The sequence below is a fragment of the Artemia sp. Qi Xiang Cuo genome, chromosome 15, assembly GCF_049724085.1.
Source record: "Artemia sp. Qi Xiang Cuo chromosome 15, ASM4972408v1, whole genome shotgun sequence".
Taxonomy (NCBI): Eukaryota; Metazoa; Arthropoda; class Branchiopoda; order Anostraca; family Artemiidae; genus Artemia; species Artemia sp. Qi Xiang Cuo.
In genome coordinates this window covers 31,983,071-32,005,967 of record NC_142808.1, presented here as the reverse complement: position 1 = coordinate 32,005,967, position 22,897 = coordinate 31,983,071, and the positions used below count along the sequence as shown (strand labels likewise).

The 22,897-nt window shown below is 37.1% G+C and overlaps 1 protein-coding gene across 1 annotated transcript in view; it reads left to right on the top strand.

The window, feature by feature from the left end:
* Window positions 1-5,789, top strand: part of LOC148943556 (uncharacterized) — a 42,327-nt gene extending 36,538 nt beyond the window's left edge. The window contains exons 5-6 of the mRNA XM_089101028.1: window positions 587-633; window positions 5,457-5,789. Coding sequence (XP_088957154.1) covers window positions 587-633; window positions 5,457-5,711 — 302 coding nt within the window. The 3' untranslated portion in view covers window positions 5,712-5,789. The remainder of the gene's footprint in view (window positions 1-586; window positions 634-5,456) is intronic.
* Window positions 5,790-22,897: the final 17,108 nt, after the last annotated feature.

Sequence of the window (22,897 nt, the reverse complement as noted above, 5' to 3'; positions counted from 1 at the left end):
ATATTTTATAGGTGCACCTAACAGTCCAGTTTAGGGGCTTAACCTTAGTGGCAGAAATCAAACTAGCAATATTACTGATTTAATCATTTTTGGTAAAAAAAACACGTTTATAGACAAAACATGACTGGAGAAAGTCTGGCTCAAATCGGCGCAAAGTTAATTCTTCGTTTCTCTTTTTTTAATCTTCTTTTATTTTCGTAGCTGATCAATTTGTGCCCGTCAGTGCCCTAAGCCAATGTTTTAGCTTACGATGAGAGGGACCTGGGCCTGATAAATGTTTTGAAGGATTGAATTAGCGTCTCAGCAACAAGTGTTAGTTTAAAAAAAGTTTTATAGACGAAATAAATACAAGTGATGTAAGTCCAGGCATGTATAGAAGAGATAAATGAAAAATTTAAATCGTGCCTACTTGACTGTGTTCATATTTAGTAAATATTTTTAGCGAACATTTAGCAAATCTTGGTATATACATGTTTAACAAATATGTGGTTTATTCCTTACATATAGGCCTACTATATAAATTGTTTATATTGTGCTTTAATTTATATTTTCATTTATATATACTATAATAAAAATATTATTTCAGGTCAGAGTTCAAGCTCAAACACTGAGGATCCAAGAACCCATAGGATGGTAAGGACTTTTTGTACTCCTATGTTAAACGGACTCTTTTATATATTGCTAGTTTGGTTAATGCTAATGAAATAAAATAGGATGAATATATAATAGTTTAGAAACAAATTTGGGCTATATATTTGCACAATAGGGGGGGGGGGGGTAAAGCATAGCATATATTATTACGTAACCTAACCTAGGTACCTTCCCCCCTCCTAAACCCTAAAAAACAACAGTTTAAATATCGTATACGCAATGAAAACCACGCTTTACATTGTATTACCCTTTAGCGATGTCTTGTGAATTAACCCGTCATAAACAGGTTTTTCGTGACTGGTTTCTATTGCAGTATATAAAAGAGTCCGTTTAACATAGGAGTACCGGACTTTTAAAGATGGTGCTATTACCTCAAATACTTTTAATTTGATTTATACAAAAAAAAACATTTTTGATGCCTTAATCCATTCACCTTATTCGTACCTTAGACTGCGATTTTCTAAGATTTTTCTTTCGGTTGTTTCAAAATTACTTATTAAGTATATAGACAGTTTAAAGTCAGAAAACAATTCCTTCAAGGTATAGCCACTAAAAAATTACAGAATAATAGCGATCTATCTGGAAATTTTGTTAACTAAAAAAAAAAAAAAAAAAAAAAAAAAAAAAAAAAAAAAAAAAAAAATCCCAGTATAAAGTATATATAATGTTTCATTTAGGTGGTCTTCTCCAATTTCTAGTCCTCAAATATTAATTTGGCATATGATTACATGGTAAAGTAATATTTTTCGGTGGTGGTCTTCTCCATTTCCAGTCCTCAAATAAAGAGGTGCTGGGTATTCTTCTTCTTCTAAAAACTGAAGAATTCATCGTAATATCCTTCATACATCTATCGTGGAGTGGGATGGTAGAGCTATTAAAAATCACTTCATGGTTTAAGGTTATTGGGTTCCAACTCAATCCAATTCATTTTGTGCATGTATTAGGCTCTGAAAATGTTCAGAGTATTTATATTTATAACGAGTCTGAAATTTTTTTTATAGAACTTACTACTTTTTATTCTTGGTTTGAGATCAGTAGAGCAGGAACGTGGCTGTAAATGCAGTCTGAAATTAGGGCTTCTCTAGCAAAATTAAATCAGAAGGGAAATATTTAGCTAATCTGAAGACGTAACCAATCGATGCTGCAGAAATGGTAACACTAAAGCTATGGTGGATTTAATTCAAAATCCATTTATGCACAGAATCTATTTTAATTTTGAACAATGGTAAACATATTCCAACTTCTATTATAAAAGTCAAAGAAAAAATTGCAATTTTCATCAAGTTAGGAGAGGGATATGAACCCAAAGATACTCATGCCCGTACCGCTACAGTACAAGTTTTATGCTGTTACCTTAGATTCAGTGCCACAGGGAATAGCGCAACATCCTGGGTGGGATACTGTTTTCATTTGTCTGTTTTCGAATTATCTGACTGAGACAAAAGACAAGCAAAGTTTGTGTAACTCACAACAAGGGTTTATTATCAGCGATGTCAGTTAATGAAAATGTCGGAGGGGATGTATTGCTCGAAATCTGGGGGGGGATTTTTTAATTTTTCAAATGCAAATACAAAAAAATATATGAAATTACCTAATAAGTTGTTTCTCAAAATTTAATGGGGTTGACAAAAAATATAACGGGGGTGAATACCTCTCCTCCCCCCTGTAATGCCACTATTATCTACAAGGCACTTCTAAAATGAGGCGTTTTTGACCCTGGTGATTCCGATGGTGCAGATTTCATTTATGCTCGACACAATTTTCATAGAATTTCAGGATGTTCTTTGAAATTCCCGTAAATTTCGCATATCAACTTTTATTACCAAGATTAGCCGAAAAGACAGTTACCATTTCAGAATCCCCTTCAAATTGAGATTCTTCCTCACTGACAGCTTTAAAAAAAAAGAGTTAAATTTTTCTGTTAGTATAGGTTGGAGTTCGTTTTTTCCTAGGTTGTAGTTGCGACAACCTATTGAATCAAGGAGACACACTTGTGCCTCTATAAAGAGGCGACCCACCACAATGTTAAGCGATTTCGGGTCCTAGCGGTCGCAGAGAGACAGCGGTGATCGCATTTTGTAGCCCAAGCTCCAACTAAGAAACGTTCAAAATTTCACCCCCTCCGACTTTATCTTCATGGGTAAAAGTGGGCTGGAAGTTTCGACCCTCCGACCACAGCCCCCCTTCAACGTTGTCCGATTGGGCTGAAATTTAGAGGTTGAGCTTTCCTAGGGCCCGGGAGCTTATCCTTGAAATTTCAGCTCAATCCGATCACTCCCTCCCTGTTTTCCAAAAACCAGATATAGCCACTTAAAGTTCTTTTTTTTATTAGCCTCGCCTACAGGCCACAGCTGGCACCGGATCAGGGTAAATGAGAACTCATTCAAAGCAGAATTTGACCTGTTAGGGCCTTTTGATATTTTTAGATCGAAAAAATTATCCCCCGAATTTACATTTACGAAAAACCTCATTTTCCTATAAGAACCCATGTTAATTTTTCCCAACACAGCCCCCCTTTAACGTTGTTCGATCGGGCTGAAATTTAGAGGATGAGCTATCATGGGGTCTGAAAACTTATCCTCGAAATTTCCGCTCAATCCGACTACTCCTGCATTTTTTTAAAAAAAACAACTATCAGGTTTTGTGGGGGTTAACTTGCGTCCAAAATACATCGCACAGAACAAAAGTAATTTAACGTCTCTTTGGTACATTGCTCACTTCTCTTGACTGTCAGGCGGAAGACTGGGGTTCGATTCCCCGTCAGAGAAATTTCTTTTCATATTGAATTTAAAGTTTAAAAAAGAAACTCAGTTTATTTTTTAAATCCAATCTATTAAATCCTTCGGCTCAACAGGCGTCTCCAGAATAACTCTTTAAAGAGGCACATGTGTGCCTCCTTAATCTTAAAGAGCAGGGGTTTTGGGGGGCGGCAGCCCCCCCAACTTTAACTCCTGACACGATCAGCTAACAGTTAGTCAAGCAATAATAAGTAATAAACTGCACAAAAATGTGCAGAAATTATTTGAAAAAAACTACGTTTTCTAAAGAGTTAAAGAGGCTGAGGCAAAAGTTCGAACCTTAAAACGTACAGGGATTAGGAGGCACAGTTGGGGGCTGCCGCCCCCAAACCCCCGCTTTCGCAGCCTTTGAATAAAAATTTTTTTTAACTGAAAGTAAGGAGCGACATTAAAACTTAAAACGAACAGAAATTATTCCGTATATGAAAGGGGCTGTGCCCTCCTCAACGCCTCGCTCTTTACGCTAAAGTTTGACTTTCTTACAACTCTTTTTTTTTAACAAGAAAAACTTTAGTGTAAATAGCGAGGCGTTGAAGAGGGAGCAGCCCCTTTCATATACGGAATAATTTCTGTTCGTTTTAAGTTTTAATGTCGCTCCTTACTTTCAGTTAAAAATTTTTTTTTTATTTAAAGGCTGCGAAAGCATGGGGTTTGGGGGGCGGCCGCCCCCCAACTGTACCTCTTAATCCCTGTACGTTTTAAGGTTCGAACTTTTGACTCAGCCTCTTTAACTCTTTAGAAAACGTAGTTTTTTCTCAAATAATTTAGTATTAACATTGTGTCTTTCATTCACTAAACAGCCGATCTTTTTTTCAAATAGTGTCCTTGAACTTCACATTATGTGTGCAGCACGGCGATCCAAAATCATAACATGTTCCAAGCAAAAAAAAAAAGTTTTGGGCTGCTGTTGTTAGATGTTGAAATGCCGTCTGCTTCCCAGAAAAAAAATTAAACCATCGTTTTTACTCTGCTCTTTTCTATAGTATTTTCCAAAGAAATTTAACCTGGGGTAAACTTGACCCAGACTATTCTTGGTCTTTGCCTTGGAACTTAACCCTTTTTGAATCCCTGCACTCCGGTTGGCATCAAAACAAAAAATGGCATTTAAAAAGAAAAGAAAATATTTACTCCTTTTTAATTAGGCTGTACCCTGTTAAAACATTTCATTGAAAAGTTGGATTATTCTATGCACATTTTTGATTCAAATATGTTTTGACAGCAATGCATGTACACGTTTTCCTAGTTTTTATTCAGACAGATAATTGTTATTATTTGGCATTTTATTCTTTTTGCTGCCAATGGCATCGATTTGGAGGTCCAAGGGGCATTTGTCCCTCCCCCTACATTTTTTTGTATTTTTTATTGAAAAATACTCATTTGGTATTTTCAGAAAAAAATGCCCTCTAGTTAAAAGTACATCCCCCCCTGTATTTTCGTGAGTTGGTGCCACTGTTTGTTGCGTATTGATATTTCATTTTTGGTAAGTTTGCAGCATACCATATAAGCCCAGGTACCTGGGCTTCAGACATTCTGTGATTTTTTTTTTAACCTCCCATTGGCCGATTTAACCAAATATGCAAACAAAAACAGGGGGGGGGAATAAAAAAAGCTATTTGTCATTCTTATTTACTGATAACCTGCTATAAGATTTCATTTTTTTTAGTACGTGTTCGAGTATAGAGAATATTTATAAGCTTCCATTTTAATGGACTTAGCCTGATTAGCTTCTAAAAACGTGATATATTGTTGTATTTTGCAATACTTATCACTGTTTTAATCATTATTTTTGGGAATATCCCTGTATCTCTATAAAGCTAGAAGTCAAATCTACCGCAACGTTAAAGCTTAAGCGAATATAAGGTAGACTTTGTCAGATTAGCTTCTGAAAGCCTCGATTAAAGTTCCTGATCGATTTTACTCGGCTTTTGAGTTTAATCGCAATTCAGTTTTATTCGTTCAAAATAATTTGTTTTATGCAACCACTTAAAGTCCGTCACTCGATTTTAGGAATGCTCGTTCTGTAAGAAGAATGGGGAACAAACGCATTTTTACCGAAGTCACGCGCTGAAAGAAAATGGTAAGGTTGTGTGCCCCATCTTACGTCGCCACGTGTGCCCCTTTTGCAGTGCTACGGGCGATAACGCGCATACAAATAAATATTGTCCAACCCTGAGAAGGCTAGAGATGCATAATAATACAGTAAGTATTTCAGAAGTGAAGAAGCAGTATCGAAACGCTAGTGGCAAAAAGAGGTGTCAGTAAAATTTATGTTATTATTGAATCGTGTGTCCTGATTTTACGTTATACAGTTGTGACGAATAAATTTTGGTTTTAATTGTTTACGAACCTGCTCTTTTAGAAAAAAAATAGTACTCTTGGTCGTCTAGGACATCCTGCTCTTTTCCACTTGCCTTCAAAAGATTGATCTACTGAGTAAATATCTGCTCCTGTTGGTTGCAGATGCCCTTTTTTAACATCGATTCAACGAAGCTAAATTTGATAGTTATCCCTGAAAAAGCCCATATTTACTTCAGGTAAATCGAAACCCGTGGAAAAGTAAAAAACGTGAAAGGAAGTAAACTCTGAATAAGAAATTTTTGAATATAACAGGTTTTGTGAGTTCAGCCGTAAAATATTTGGTTGAAAGAGAGCGTAAATTTCATAGAAATATACTTTAACTGTAAAAATAAATTTTAAAAGTGATATTGCTACCACTAACAACTCACGGCAGCACCAACCCCCATAAGGCCAACACAGCAGTGCACAATTCTCCGTCCCCATCTATTTATAGCTTCCCTTTTTACACCCTCAAGAGAAATTCTAGTTTCTTGGAAATCTTTTCTTGTCATCTCTTCCCAGCCAATTCAGGGAAAATCTGATTTTCGTTTAACCCTAGATAGATAGCTGGAAAGGACAATCTTATCTATCAAGTTGTAATTTGTCATCCTTCATCCGAAAAACGTGTTCTAGCTATCTCAACCTTTCTCCCACTATAGCCATAGAAAGCGGGACAGAACCATATTTTTCGAAGGCGTTACTGTTTGAAATACTGTCAGTCAGACGGGTACCCAAACGATCCGTAGGGAATTCCTTTTGAAAACATCTAGCAAATCCTCCGTATAGCCTCCAATATTCTAATCTTGGTTCGCCGACTTATCTTTCTATTCTTTCAAACTTTTTCAACTGTGAAAAAACACCCTGGTTTTTAGATATTCTGCTTTCAACATCTTCACTGCATCCATCACTTTGACTAATAACCACCCCGATAAGTGAAGCTATCCACTTGATCGATTTACTCGCTACCCGATTTTACCTCTTCGCCTTCGTTTAATTCTAGTCTCAGTGACTTGGTCTTGTTAACATGAATTTTCAAACCTATTCTTGCCGCCTGAACTCTCAAAACCTCCGAACCATTATTCATTTTACTAGTGTTTTCCAAAAGAACACTCAAATTATCAGCATAATCTGAGTGTAGGAGATTTTTACTTTCCCATTCTATTCCATGCTCTCCCATACCATTTGCCGTATTCTATAAGACGAAGTCCATCAAAATGATATATAGATGTATTTATTTGGTATACCATGCAACGATAGGACCATCGCTAAAGATCTTCTATCGGCTGAATCAAACGCTTGTTCATAATTCATAAAACTGAAGACTAGAGGGTTCTGATGACTCAAGTGCTTCTTAGGTGTTAATCTAATTGGGAAAATTTGGTCGACACATACTCTCCCCAGAAAACCACACTGTTCTTCTAATAAAACAGTATCTACAGCATCTCCCACGTTAAAATTTACCATCATGCTAAGTAATTTGCTTCCTACAGAAACCAAACTAATGCCTCTATCATTACCACAATTATTCTTATCACCTTTCTTATAGAGAGTTTGATTTAAATTTTCCTAAAATCACTAGGTACTTCCCCTTTGTCAAAAATCGTAATCGTAATCTTCAAGCAATTCATCTTTAACTTCCCAATCACCGCATTCCAAACACTCATTTGCCACGCTATCAGTACCTTAGCCCTATTATTTTTTAATCCTTTTAGCACTGTCTAATTATTCCTCGCAAAATAAATTTCCTTTCACTTCCATAATGTCACAAACTTTCAAATAGCACAATCACAAAATATTTTGCTCATCTTCCTCTAACTCTTCCCTTATCATTAATTTAGTCCTTGTTCCTATCTCTAACGGGACAAGTCCAGGTTGACTATTCTCTCTCAATTTTTTAACACCCCAATAAAATATTATATTATGCCCTATGGCTGCCCCTTCTGGATCTTCGGCAATTTTATCTATCGCCTGCACCTCAACCTGCTTACTTATTTTTTTTTTTAATGCTTTCTCTACTTTCCTTATATTCCTCTTATTCTCGTATGATCTCTCCTTATACTTTTTGTAGGAATTCCTCCCCTTTTCTTCCAAACTTAGTTTATTGCTAACATTCCTTGCTGCATTCCTAACTTTCCCCCCTAAGACACAATCTTCTATATTCTCAAAATTTTGGACCCTCCAGTTTAATACTCAACTGATCTTCAAAAGTTTCTGTCAAACTCTCATCCTGGAGACTACCAGCGCTATTTCTTCCCGAAATGTAGTTACCCTTTTTAAAAGACGACTGGATTTAACCCAGCCACTACTAAATGGTGTGCTTTACTTTGACATCAATAACAGTAATCCTATATACCCTTGTATCTTGTATCGATCCTTTCAGTCTAAAGTTTACAATAACATAATCCATAAGGTTAGCTGTCTTACGTCATCTGAATATCATATTAACTTATGGGCTATTTTATGACCAAATACTACTGTAATGGTTATAACTAGATTGTTACACGTACAAAATTGTTGCAGTCTATAACCGTTGCTATATTCCTTTCGGGCACTAAATTTACCTAGGCTACCATACCATCTATCCCTATTTCTACCAACCGGCTCATTAAAATCCCCTAAAAGGATACTATGTTTTTATCTAGGATATTGTCCATTTGTTCTGTTATCTATCTCCATCAGTCAGTTCCACAAGGGCTTGTACTGCTATGACTTAATTTCTTGCATTTTTTAGCCTTAAAATGAGCATTCTATTATTAATATTTTCCCAACTAAGCAAATCTTAGAAGCTTCTCTGCCTGTGTGAATAAATTCTATGTCACATAACTTTGTTTTCTACCCCTGGGATATAGGTTTCTGAAACTTCTATCAAGTCCAGTTCAAAACGCTCCAAATTGCCAATATTATAGTTGTTTTGTAACGTTGTAAGGTTCAGACTTGCAATTTTTACCTTATATAAATCATTGAAATTGTTATAGCCTCAGGAAAAGCAATGGGTCTACTAGTGCAGGTCAGAGACTAGTACATATTCTTAAGTCCATACGGAAAGCTTAAGCTGGCTGAGAGCCGGACAACAAGAAGTCCCTGATACCTCCAGTTGAATCGAGGTTTTGCGCAATTCTGGGCACATCTCGGTCACAACATGGTTTTCCACACTTGGCTGTGCTCTTCCATTAGCAGGAGCTAACGTACTGTAAAAGGAGTCTGGTGCCTATCACCTCCGACTCAATATACATTCATGCCTAGAAATATAATACAATGGTGAGGCAGCTCGTAACAGATAACTTTTCAGTCCCAAAAATCCTACCAAAACCAATAAATCCCAGAAAAATCGTCCATTAATCGGAATGGAGTGCAATACTGTGTATTTTACTAGGCTACAATTTCCTCGATAGAAAAACTCGTGACAGGTCCGCGCAAATTGGCCTCATAGTGGCTATGCACCCACTAAATGTTCCAATAAAAAGGTGTTACCTTTAGTGATTATGCTTTTTTGTCTATGATTTGTCATTATTCCATCATTTTGTGGCCAATTTTCCCAAATCAAGCGAAAATGACAGTAAAAATAAAAAAACAAGCCATTTGGTACCATAAAGATACTATTTTGAACTATAAAAGTAATATGAAGGTACTTTGTAGTACTATAAAGGTAAATATGTACTGAAAAAAAAAACTGATCTGTTTCTGTTGATGCTTGAATTCTTCAGTTGTATCAGTTTTGACAAGATTTCGAAAGAAGCTAAATTTCAATCTGGGGGGGGGGGGAAAACCGATGTCGGGGAGGGGCATTTCTCCCTGCCCCATAGCAAATTAAGCCTCTGCTGACAAGAAGTATATAATACTTCTTTTGTGTGACCTAGCCTTGATTTCTGATGAATATTCTTTTGTGCTAATCATGCATAGGCATAGAGTACGGGGGGAGGGGGGGGGGCAGGGAGCCAAGACCCCCTCCCCTCCGGGTGAAGCCCGGGGGGCTCAGCCCCCCAAGAAATTTTGAATTTTGCCCTGTAACGTTCAGATTATTAGCACAAGCAGACTTCACAGTTATCTTCTCAGTCTTAAGACTGATTCTTTTGACTGATCACACAAATCAGTTTTTTTTCCTTCCTAGCGAACAGAAAAAGAACCTGTAAATTTTGACAGTTACTGCCACAATTATACTTCAAATTTAATCTTTATTTGGAATGAGTCCCCTTTTCCTGGAAAGTGAACAAAAGTGAAAATGAAGGTTAGGATCCGCTGGCGAAACCGTCAGTGCTCAGTGGTCATTTTGAACTTGAATGAACTGTAGTGAAAGAAACAGAGGCGAAAACTTTAACAATGAAAAGATTAGAACACTATTTTTCTGCTAAGAATTCTAAATACAGAACCGGATGGGAACTCACATGTTGGTACCGAAACAGAACAGATAAACCAACAACCGAGTACTTGTAGTTTTAGTGGTAATGTTCGAGCTAGTGATGTAAATGAGTCAGCAAATGACCAAGGTAGCCCTAGTAGTACCAATGTGTATAGTGTAGTTCATACAGTCAGTGTCAGCGATATCGGTAGTAATAGTACTAAGGGCAGACCATTTCAAGCTAGCTGGACTGAAAAGTACCAATGGTTACGACTCGACACGACTAAGAACGGTGCTATGTGTACAGTCTGCACAGAAGCAGTGAATATGAAAATGTCCCTTCCAAAGACATCTTGCGATAAAGACTCCTTTGACAAATTCGTAATGAAAGGGTTCAGCAACTGGAAAAAGGCGCTCGATCGCTTTAAGTCGCACGAAGCCTCGGGATTTCACAAAGCAGCTATTGCAACCACAGACTTCTTGCACCGCGGTAATGACGTGAGTCAACAGCTGAGTGCACAACACAAGCAAGAATCACATACTCTCGCAAAGCTCTGAAGCTCATATTCTCGTCTTTAAAGTACCTTGCCTCACAAGGAATACCTATAAGAGGTAAGCAAGAAGAGTCTTCGAACTTCCGACGCCTACTTGAACTGAGGGCAAATGATGCAGTTTTAGAAAAAATGCTGGTCAGACCAGAAAAGTACAAGTGGTTGTCACCTGACATTCAAAATGAAATATTTGAAGAAATGTGCCATGCTACACTTAGACTCCTCTCAGATCAAGTGAAAAAGTACAAGTATTTTGGAGTGATGCTTGACGAAACCGCTGATGTTTTCTGTAAAGAACAGATTTTCGTTTGTCTTAGAACTGTTGATGACAACCTCGACATGAGAAAAGCATTTTTTTGATTTTTTGTAACTGAAAACACAGAATGAAACACTACTTAAGTGCTTGATGAATGGACTTTGTCATCTCGGTCTTTTGTTAAAAAATTTTCGTGGACAATGCTACGACGGCACTGCTAACATGTCTGGGAGGGAAAGGGGTCTACAGTCTCTGGTGAAGGTACAGGAGGGAAGACCCTTATATGTACATTGCCGTGCTCGCTGTCTGATCTTGGTTGCTCAGGATGCGGTGGAAACTAACATCAATATGAGGAATGTTATTAACATGGTCCAGACATTTGTCGCTTTTGTTAGAGGTTCCCCGAAAAGGTTGTCAAGTTTCAACAGCATAAAGCTGGATGAAGGAGAGGCACTCTGACCATTCTGTCCAACTAGGTGGATCTTAAGAAAGCCCTCTATCACGGCAATTACTAGCAATTACTCTAAAATAATCCAGTGGCTTGAGGACTTGAGCAATCACCCAGAAAACCGTAAACAGACAGCCGAAGCTGATGGATTTCTTGAGACCTTTACCAACTTTGATACATTCTTCAAGCTAGAAATTCTTCGCATTATCTTTACTGCAGTAGAAGACTCCAATACTGCACTTCAAAGAGTGCAGCTCCACTTCAGAGAGGCAGAGGAAATAATTGATTGCCTCCGTAAGGTCTTGAAACGTATGAGGAATGGACATCGCTTTAAACTGCTATGGGAGGCAGCTGTCTCGTGTGCAAAAATTCTGGGTCTCAATGAACCAAAGCTCCCGAGAAAACGCAAAGTTCCTAGTCGTTTAATGGAAGCAGTGCTCATTACCATCCGTCTAAGCTTGAAGATACTTATTGCCAAGTTTTCTATGAAGCTATCGAGTGCATACTGATGGGCTTGACTACAAGATTTGAACCAAGCCAAACAACTCAACATCTCTCTAAAGTAGAAGGGTTCGTCATAGGTTTATCTGACGTTTATTACGTGCAAAACTTCTATAAAGACGATTTTGAGGACTACGTCCAGTTGCAGCTGCACCGAGACATACTCCTTGATCAAGCTAAACCGAACAAAAAGAAGATCCAGAAATTTGATGCTGTGGCAGTTTTCTAAAAGAAAATGATTCCCTTGCCAAAGTTGCTCACCAGATGGTGAAGTTAATTAGGATAGTGTTGTGTATGCCAGTTTCAAACTGTACTTCGGAAAGATCGTTTTCAGGCCTTCGAAGGCTAAAAACATATCTTCGGTCAACCATGACCCAGGAAGACTGAATCATTTAGCTGTTTTGTCAGTGCACAGGGAAGTCCTAGAAAGCGCAGACTTCAACAAAGTCACAGACGAGTTCATCAAGCGAGCTCAAGTTCAGAAGAATACGTTTTCACTATCCCATTAGATGTAGCATGTTTTAGAACTTAGAAATGAAGGAACTCTTTGTATTCGACTGACCCGTAGCATTGGTGAGTACCAATTATTCACGGCTTAAAGTCGAGGAGAAATTTTGGCTCCTTGGGACAGGTTCAGTCTAAACAGAAATATTTTGCAAATTAACGGCGAGATTCTAATCATATAGTAATTTTAATATTATGTTAAAAGCATCAAGCTATTTTCAGAAGAAGGCCAAAGAAGCCTTTAATACAGTGTTAAAATTTTAAAGTTTTGCTTTAATTCTTGCTCGAGGAGTCTCGATGTTGCACTTTGGATGTTGTTCAGACGCAAACAACATTTTTTCTTTGCCTCATCTCCGATAAAAAGAAAAACATCCTAAACTTCTAACCCGAAACTCTGTTGTGAATTTAAGATCCTTACGAGATAAAACAACATGTCAAAATACACGTCCCATCTGACCCACATCTTCCCTAAGGCAAACACAGCTTTTATGTTGCTTTTTTTGGTGCAAGGGCTGCCCCCCCCTCCAGAGAAACCGAAACTCTACGCCTATGTAATCATGGATTTAATTATCAGGTATGTGCAAATTTTTGTAGCAATTCTACCAAGTTTTGTTAAAATGTGAAATACTCCTTTCTAGTTATGGCCCGTTTTGTCGATGATTGGGAGTTTTCTAAGGGCGGATCAGTGGAACGAATATTTCTTTGGATTTTAAAAGTACTGGATATTCTAAGGTCGCTTGGATTTATTCATCTCTGTTTTCTCTGGGCGACTGCTGGGAACTCCTTTGACATATAGTTTCTTGCAATTTGTTTTGCTGACTTTGGCTATTCTAGCTGCTAGTCATGGTTGTGGGACAATTACAGCTACAATATCATATTGAAAATTTTCTGTTGTTGATATCTGAAGGATCTCTGCTCGTCTTTGGTGTGAAAGACATATTTTTCTGTAGGAACTGTGTCCTCTAACCCAGGGCCAGAAAAAGGGTGATTTGGCCCAATCGGGCCCCGTCTCCATCAAAATGTGAAATGTTCTTAACAGTAAGCGTTGCTTCTGGAGAGTCATTTTCCCGGCTTAAACCAATAAAAAAAACTATGTAACATCAACAATGAATCAGGATAGACTAAATAGTTTAGCAATCATGTTGACTCAGGTTCAGGTTCAGGTTCTTTTATTTATAATCTAAATACAACAACAATGTGGGTATGCCTGGCTGAGAGTCTAGCTCGTATTACCAGGCAACCGATAACAAATAAAAACAACAAAAACATAATATATAACTGCATTTGTACGTAATCACACTTTTGTAAATAGATAAAAAAGAAAGAAAAATGTAAGACTTACCAAGCATCACCCCAAGCCAGCAGCCAAATGGAGAACAAACTAAAACAAAACACCAAACACAGTGAAGTGAATCCGTGTGGAAACCCTACCAATAGAATGTGTCAGCAGGAAGACCATAACTGAATTTAAAAAAAAAAATAAAAAAAAAAAAAAAAAAAAAAAAATGAAATTAAATAAAATGATAAAAGGGTTAGTAAAAGATTTTTTAAATGACCCCGCAGTGTACCAACAGAAAGACTAATATTAAGACCCGACCCATGCACATTCCAAAGTTTGGTTATGCAGTGCCTGAGTGAGAACCTCGATCTCTCAGTGCAAGCTCGGGGTTCAACATACTTAAAAGATCCCCTCGTTCCATAATCGTGTTCACAATGGTTAAATAGATCCATAGCATAGAAAATTTTCGGTAGAATTTGAGCAAAATACTTAACACAAAACATCAATCCATGAAAAGATAATAATAATTCCACTGGTAATATATTAAGGAAAGAAAATATACTTTTATTTGGCAATTTTGATGGTAGGGATATTGGGGAGGGAATGAAAGTTTTCAGAATACGCAGTGCTTTATTTTGCTGCCTTTGAAGTGGTTTTATATGAGTTTTAAATGTATTCAGAAAAATCAGGGGACAATAACTCAGATAAGAATGGACTAGGGCAAAATATACCGATCTCATCGCATGAAAAGGTAGAATAAATTTCAAATGCCGCAAAATTCCAACATTCCTTCCCAACTTCATCCGCAATTTAGCAATGTGTTCCTTCCAACTCATATTCTGATCAACTAGCACACCTAAATATCTCATAGTAGATACACGCTCCAAATAAGTATATTCATCAATGGGTAGTCTACTAAGTTCAGGTAATGACTGGTCAGTACGAGAGAAAATCATGAACTTGGTTTTTGGCATATTAACAGATAATTTATTTGCACTAAACCAAGTTTCTATCCTCTCGAAAGCTGCCAACAAATTCTTCTTAAGCGAAATTTCATCAGTACCGCTCACTGTGCAGGCTGTATCATTAGCGAATAGGACATTTAGCCCGAGATAATCCAGCGCCCTGTTGATGTCGTTAACATAAATAAGAAAGAGCAGAGGTCCAAGTATGGATCCTTGAGGAACGCCGACTTGACCAGTAATACCAAGTAGTGAAGAGGTAGCATTTCCACCATCCACAAACTGACTACGCCCAGTTAAATATGAGTCAATCAGAGAATTTGTAGGTCCACGTATACCATAATTTTCCAGTTTACGAAGCAAAATTGTATGACAAATAGTATCGAACGCTTTTTTAATATCTATAAATATAGTAGCTGGAATTTTTTTTTTTCCAAAGTGTCATGTATAAACTGTGTGAGAGTCAGAATCGCATGTTCAGAGCTATGACCCTTCCGAAACCCAAACTGAAGGTCATTAAAACATCCCCTCTTATCAAAAAACTTCACTATACGGTTGTAAAGACATCGTTCAATTACTTTTGCGAATGAAGATAGGATCGAGATTGGCCTGTAGTTTGTTGGATCTTTCACGTCATCACCCTTATGCAGGGCTAAAACACGTGCAGACTTTAAGCAAGCTGGGAAACGTCCACTTGAAAAACATAAGTTGATAACATGAACTAAAAATTCTGTAACATCAGGCAATATCCGTTTTAATTGGCTTGTCGACGAGCCATCTGTACCTTCCGACGACCCATTCTTCAGTTGGTATATAACTTGCAGTAATTCATCTGCTGAGACCGGCGTTAGGAAAAGAGAGCAATCCGATGGAGGCGGCATGTAAGCAGAATATGCTGAATTGGGTAAACTTCGAGTTGGCGCCTCAAGCGATGTTGCGTGACCTATATTTGCGAAGTGCTCATTTAGGACACCAACAGCATTTCGCTTTCCTTTAACAATTTTCTTGTCTTTTAGCAATAATATCTCTTCCGGAAAGTTTTTCATTTTCTATTTCCCAAGGCATTCATTAATAATCAACCAAGTCTTTTTTGGGGACCCTTCAGCATTTTGAAATTCCTGAAGATAGTATGACTGCTTCGCTTGTCGCAGTAATTTCGTCAGACAATTTCTGTACTGCCGAAGTTTGGCCTGATTTTCATGTGTAGGATCTGCCATGAATTTCCTGAAGAGGTTATTTTTGGTATGTATAGAGGACAGATCAGCAGCTGTAATCCATGGTTTCTTTGGTTTAATATAACGCCTAGCTTGCCTGCTTGATAAAGGACATGTCTTATTAAGTACTATTTCAAACTGGTTGATGAAGTATTCCGTAGCTTTGTCCACGTCGTCACATTCTAAGCAGGGAGACCGGTCGACTTGGGACAGTAAACTTTACAGTTTATCAATCGAAGCAGCGTCTAGTCTTCTTGACCTCAATGAAGAGGGTTTAGGGGAGGGACCCGTTTGAAGGTCGCAGAGGATCGTAAAATGGTCAGAAATATCATGAACTATAACGTTACAGCCCAGTGTCTCTAAATTTGTGAAAATATTGTCAATTAACGAAGCTGACGACTCCGTGATTCTCGTCGGGATCCGGCATGTTGGAGGCAAACTCGCGGACACACGAATCGTTACAAAGTCAACGGCAACATTATTCGAAAACAGTGAATTCACATCCCTACGTACATTACTAATATCAATATTAAAATCACCCAACATCATTAACTTACACTTTCTTTGGGTCATCAGCGAGCTAAGTTCATCGAACTTTCCTATAAATTGTTTAGCAGCCGAACTCGGCGACCTATATAGGACGCAACATAATACTTTCGAAGGAATTAAATCTAGCTCAATAGCAAAAAATTCAAATGACATTTCTTTATAAAGGTAATCACAATCATTCACTTCTCTTACAGGTATACTATCATTTACAAAAAAAAGCCAACCCTCCTCTCTATGTTTAAATAACTACTTATACCCATTTATATGAGCTAGCTCAGAAGATTGCTCATTTAAAAATGTTTCACATGCACCAAAAACATCAATCTTATGGTCGGGAAGCAATAGTGAAATATTTTCTAAACTACTCATAATTCCACAACAATTTAGAAATGCTGTTCTCAGACACTTCTTTGTTGGTTTACTCATAATCATTCCTAGAGAAAGGTATTTGTTCATGGGTAAATTATTAATAAAATAATCATAAGTGTTTTCATCCTCTCTATCAATACATGAAAGAATCTGTGATAAATTCAAGGGTCTCTCCTCCAAATCACTCAACCTATCGCGAGTTCCACCACAGCCACCACTATTCAAATTAGAAGAAAAAATAACTCACCCATATTCTCCACTTGGCGGTGGGCTGGGGCGACACAGTGGAAAAAAGCAAACGGCAGTACGTTCTTGTAGAATATCTGCAACAAAAGATATACGGTAAGAAAACTGAACCAATTTTAATAAAATTAGGCCTAGGAGCTCAGAGATAGATGACCAGTAATTGGGAAATAAGTGAAAAATACGGAAAAAAGGAAAGCACATAGGAACGAAAAGAGCAAAAAGAAAGGAAACAAAAATAAAGAAGAACATAGAGAACGAGATAAATACACTTTTTTTTAAGTAGGACACTTTACTTATCGATCTTCACATTCCTAAGCAGCATAGACTATATACTGAATAATAAAAAACAAAAAAAAAATCAATCTGACAAATCATTATATAGATTTATATACAACTAATATTAGCATTCGTCATGTGTTACCCATGGGCCAGTAATATCGTTTCTAGTTTGCAGCAATAGTCTGGCCCCGGATTGTTTCACTCGCGTGAACTTGGGTATTTTCTGAGCTTTAGGATCACGTGCCTTGGCCAAAAACTCGTTGCGTAGGGTATTTAGGGAAGGAGTCAAATCAGTACATATTCTCATACCGCTTCCTTTAAGTTTGCCTACATTGCCCAATAACATTTGCAAGTCCAAATTGTTCACACACGAAATAAGAACAGGTGATACTCCAGCTTGTTTGTTGTTTCTAACTGTAATGGGGCTAACACTCTTTATGCGGTACACTTTTTTAAGAAGAATATCTTTTTCAATCTCTAATTTCTCTTTGAATAAAGTCTCAATATTTTTGGTAAGAGATTGGCCTGATTTCTCTTTTGGCAGGCCGTAAATAATTAAATTCAGCTGACGATCTTTAACTTCTAGATTAAGCAACCTTTTTTCGAGTTTCACACGCTCAGCTAGATGGCTTTCAATAGAAGATCGTAGTTCAACTATTTCAGCATCTTTATCTGCTAAGCTTTGCCTGAGTGACTGTATGTCGGACATAACTGTATCGAGCTTGGAAGAAACTCCAGCCTGGTGCGCTTTGATCGAAGATTGATCATTAGAAATTGAAATCAGGCGTTCTTTCAAGTCCTTAATTGCTTTTTCAAACGATGATTGGGTTACCGCCATTGTTGATTAATTTTGCTATAATAGCTGCTCAGGAAAAAATCTAGCTTAGAAAAACATAAAACGAAGACTTACACGCAAGGGGGGCAATATTAAACCCCCCACTTTTCCAAAAAAACACAAGGAAAATAGATTTTAAAAGACTGTTTCAGAAGTATTTGCAGAAAAAAAATTTAGAAACATGCAAATTCATGTGCCCACATTCGGTGATGTAAATTTCAAAAGGCATTTTCAGCAGTTTCATAATATCTAGGGGACATAAACGTAAACTAGCGTAAGCACAAAATGAGTGCAAAAAAAAGAGAACAAAAACGCAAGCTCAAGAAGAACAAACTGGACCATCAAATGAGACAAGATCAAAAGGATGATCTGAGAAAGACCAATCCAAGCAACTAAGACAAGAGGCACTGAAAAATGTCTGAAGCAATGATAAACAAAAATAAAGATCAAAGACATATGTATTTAAAATATTAGCGAAACCGACAATTAAAACAAGTCAAAATGAAATTGAAGAACATAGAAATATGCAGCTAAAAAATAAGTGGCAGCAAGAATCACAACGACTCAAAAACAAAAGTGAAGAAAAAAATATGCGATCACAAGATATGCGACAATGAGAATCAGAACAAATCAAAACGAAAATGAAGAACAGAGAAATGTGTGGTTAGAAAATATATAATTGTAAGAATAAAGAAGTGTGCAGGAAAAATATAATTAGCAGCGAGAATGACAAGCAACAGCAGGAATCAGAACTTGCCAATGTTGAAAGTGAAGAACAAAGAATTGTAGGGTTAGCAGAAACACTAAAGCAAGTATCAAGAGTGTCAAAATGAGAGTGAAGAACAAAGAATTGTGCTGTTAAAGGACAGTGAGAATCAGAACGAGTCAAAAAAGAAAGTGAAGACGAATAAAAAGGTACTTGTGTACATAATGGTACACGCTCGAGAACAAACTGGTTTGATTTGTCTTTATTAAGAGACAATTAGCTTACGCTTAGTGGAAAACAAGTGACGGGTGACAGAATACATTGGACTTAAGTAACTTGGGCTATATATTTGCAAATTAAGGGGGTGGGGTTGGGGTTAAGGTAGTTTGAAATTAGAAAATAATTCTTACTTCTTTATATGCAGAAATAATTGTAGCTAACACATTTTGCATGTAGACCCACTATACTTTAACCCCCCCCTAATGTGCAAATATATTGCCGAAATGTGTTTCTAAAGTATTATGTTTTCATCATTATTCGGTATATTTAATTAGGATTGACCTAACTTCACTTCTCGATTGTGTACTATTATGTTCACAAGTACCGAAAAAAAAATATTATGTTATAAGAACAACACCATCACAATCTTTGATGCCAAAAAATTGTGGCATAAGACCCTGTAAAAACCTACAAAAATACTGTAAACTACGCAAGTGTTATTTGGAAGTCATTAGGACCCTTCAACTCTGTGCATTCACTGTGGAGTCGTCCGTTATCCCACAGTAAAAGTAGCCAACCAAGCTGAAATGCTTGGGGGCTGTTGCCTGCTTGGTCGAATTGCATTCCTACATCAACAATTTCCAAATGAATTTGTTTGGCCTGTTATAATGTATCACTTGCTCTGTAAAGAATCCATAAACAAATACGAAACTGGAACTCATGTTTTGCTTTAGCTTTATTGAACGCAAGCGATAATCGAACCAGAAATTGTCGTAATGTTTTAGCTTCTCAATAGCTAGACAAATTTATCACAAAATCAAGTTAGCGGCACACCCATCACAGACACCTGAAGGTGATTTTTAACCATATTCATATGGCCAAATGTATATCTTAGATCTCAATGGAGATATATATATATATATATATATATATATATATATATATATATATATATATATATGTTTATTTACTTATTTGTATGCTGGATTTGAATTTTGCTTAAAAATTTTATATACAGAGGAGGTCCCACAAAAAATTCCAATCAGGCCCTGCATAAATTTGATCCGGCCCTGCTCTAACCATTCAGTTTTTGCAAAAAGTATTCGTCTCAGAACAATTATTTGCGGAGTGAGCACCACTTCCAAACTTTTGGCATGGCGAATATTTTTGATTGTAGATTTTTAAGCTGTGACCATGTAGCAGGAGTTTAGAGCACTGAATGATGAGTTCTTGCTTGAAGGACTTCCATATACATATAATCTTTAGACGATTTTTGAATGAGACTTAATGAACCCATATTTGAAAACATAACTTTTTTGATTATTTTAGAGTTTCAAACGGATTGACCCGGGAGCAGATGGAAGGGCTATCAGCCTTATTTCGACCAAATTTCTTCTATTTGTTTGCTGGAACGTCTCATTCTACTCAATAAATAATTTACTAAGCCCAGTTTCAGCCTTTAATTTTAGTGTCTTCAAGGGGGGGGGGGGGTCTGGAAAGCTCATAGAAAGATACATATTGTATTCTTTTTTCGACGATTTTCCCGAGTAAAATGATGATCAACCTCCCCAAAGGGATTCGTCGACAAGTGGAAATATAGCTTTTCAATTTGTGTGAATCCTTTTTTTAGTGGTTTTTGTCAGCTTTTTTTTAACAAGACATTAAAAAAATTTCGTACCTTATGTTAATCATTGTTTGATTCCATCCTCTTGATGGAATTGGCTCCATCTATCCTTTGGTAGTTCCATCCTCTTTACTGAGAGGGATGTTGAAATACTCGGGGCGTTATATCTAGGGATCGAGAAGAGGGCTGGAAGGGGGCAATTGATACATTTTTTGGCCTTCTTCTTATACATTTATAAGGTCTGCCGATACCGAGGGTTTTCACTGAGCTTATCTGCTTAATTCACCTTCCATTTAGATTTTATCATTTTAATGCAGACAAGGAAAACAACAAACCTTTCTGTCATCGAAAGATGACAAAACTTCGACATAATGTCAATATTTTATAAATCAAACGCACGCCATGTCGATAGAGAATCGATTAGCACTTCGTTCCCATACGCTGTGGATTGCAGAAATTCGGTGCGATTTGCGGAAATTCGGTGCGATTTACAGATTTCGCAACATTTTTTTTTGTGATTTTACAGAAAACCTCAAATCCACGTGTGTCGAAGTATTTCAAAACAGCGGGAAACCCTGGATTCCCACTGATGCGACTTTACACGAAAACGTTTTTGCGTGAACCAACAAATTTCCTCCTTTCTTTTGCTTCAAGTTAGTGCGTCACAACGGTTCAACGGTTGCGTTGAAATATCTCTGCTGAGCTGTTGAAAATCCCATCCATTATTCTGAATTGAAAGTTTTCTAGAATCATAAATTGCAAGTAACTGACAAACTAATCATGTTTATGAGAAGTTTTCCATTAATATATGACAAAAGACACGAGGGTCACGTTCTTTTAGTTCAAGATTTTCCAGGAACATTTCCAGCGAAACTAACATACAAAATAAAGATTATATTTTTATTAAGCCTTTTTCTATGCATTTGCTGTTTAAATATCTCAATATTCTCATGAAATAAACATATCATGTTTCTCTGTTTAAATATCTCATAATATTTTTTTGCGCTTCAACAGCTGCAGTGAACCGTTTCTGTCTTCTTCTTCTTCATAGCTTTGCGAGGTCTGTGGATCTAGTGGGAGGTCCATTTACCTCTTTGAAATTCCAGGAAAACATTCACTGGCTATGAATTATTCTAGCCATATTCCAAAGAATATCTGCTAGTTGATTACAATCAGCGTGCTGCTAGTACTAATGGAGTTTTTTATGATCATAATCATCAATCTATAGATTGTGGCTTCCAAATCAAGTAAAAGAGAGCAATTAATAAGAGCATCAAACGATATGGAGATATTCAATTGACGACAATAATTTCTCAGTCTCCTTGAATCTTGATCCCTTGGGTTGCATTCAAAGAGAACATGTTGGGCATTTTCCGAAGTTTGATGACAATTCCTGCATAGGGGTGCGTGGTGGATTCCCCATTTAAAATGATCAGCATTAACTAAAATACTTCCAGCTTTTAATTTATGGTAGAGCATATTAAAGTCCTTAGATTTGAAAGGAGGATGCACAAAACGTTGGTAAGCAATTTTTGTTCGGGCTCTAACAACCTCTCTAAAATTGAACGTCCCTAAATTTCTCGTGGGAGGGATATCTGCTGCCTTATTTGCAAAATTATCTGCCATTTCATTGTATTTGATTTCTTTATGGCTTGGAATATGAAGGTAATGCTATATAACTGACTTTCTGGCGTATCCCTTTCAGGTCAAGGCTATCAGCATGATAATTTATTTGGCAAAGAAGATGGATTGAAGAAAGAGAATCTGACAAGAACAAAATGTTCCTTGAAGGGGTCTTCAGGTCAATTAAGGCATCTAATGTAAGTCGTACTGCATATAGTTCAGCCGTACTGCATAAAGTACTGATGAATTACTCGGAAGGGGAGCATAAATATTCAAGTTTAGGTCCGGGACACAGGCAGCTGTCCCAGCCTTTGATCTTTAACAGAATCGTCCGTGTAGGCATGTACATAATTGGTGAAAATGGGAATTCACGTAATTTTCAAAGATTATATTAATATCTCGGGCTGAATAGCATGATTTTTTTTTGGTAGCATACCTGTAAGCCACTCAACATGGGCCATCTCCCATGGTGGGGAAATCACAAAGGGAAAGGAGTCCCTCGCCTGAGAAGACCACTCTGGAAACTCCTTTAGATAGAGATTCCAGGAAGAAAATACAGAACTCATAGGGGGTGGTTTATTAAATGTTTTTTTGAGATTTTCCTGCATCC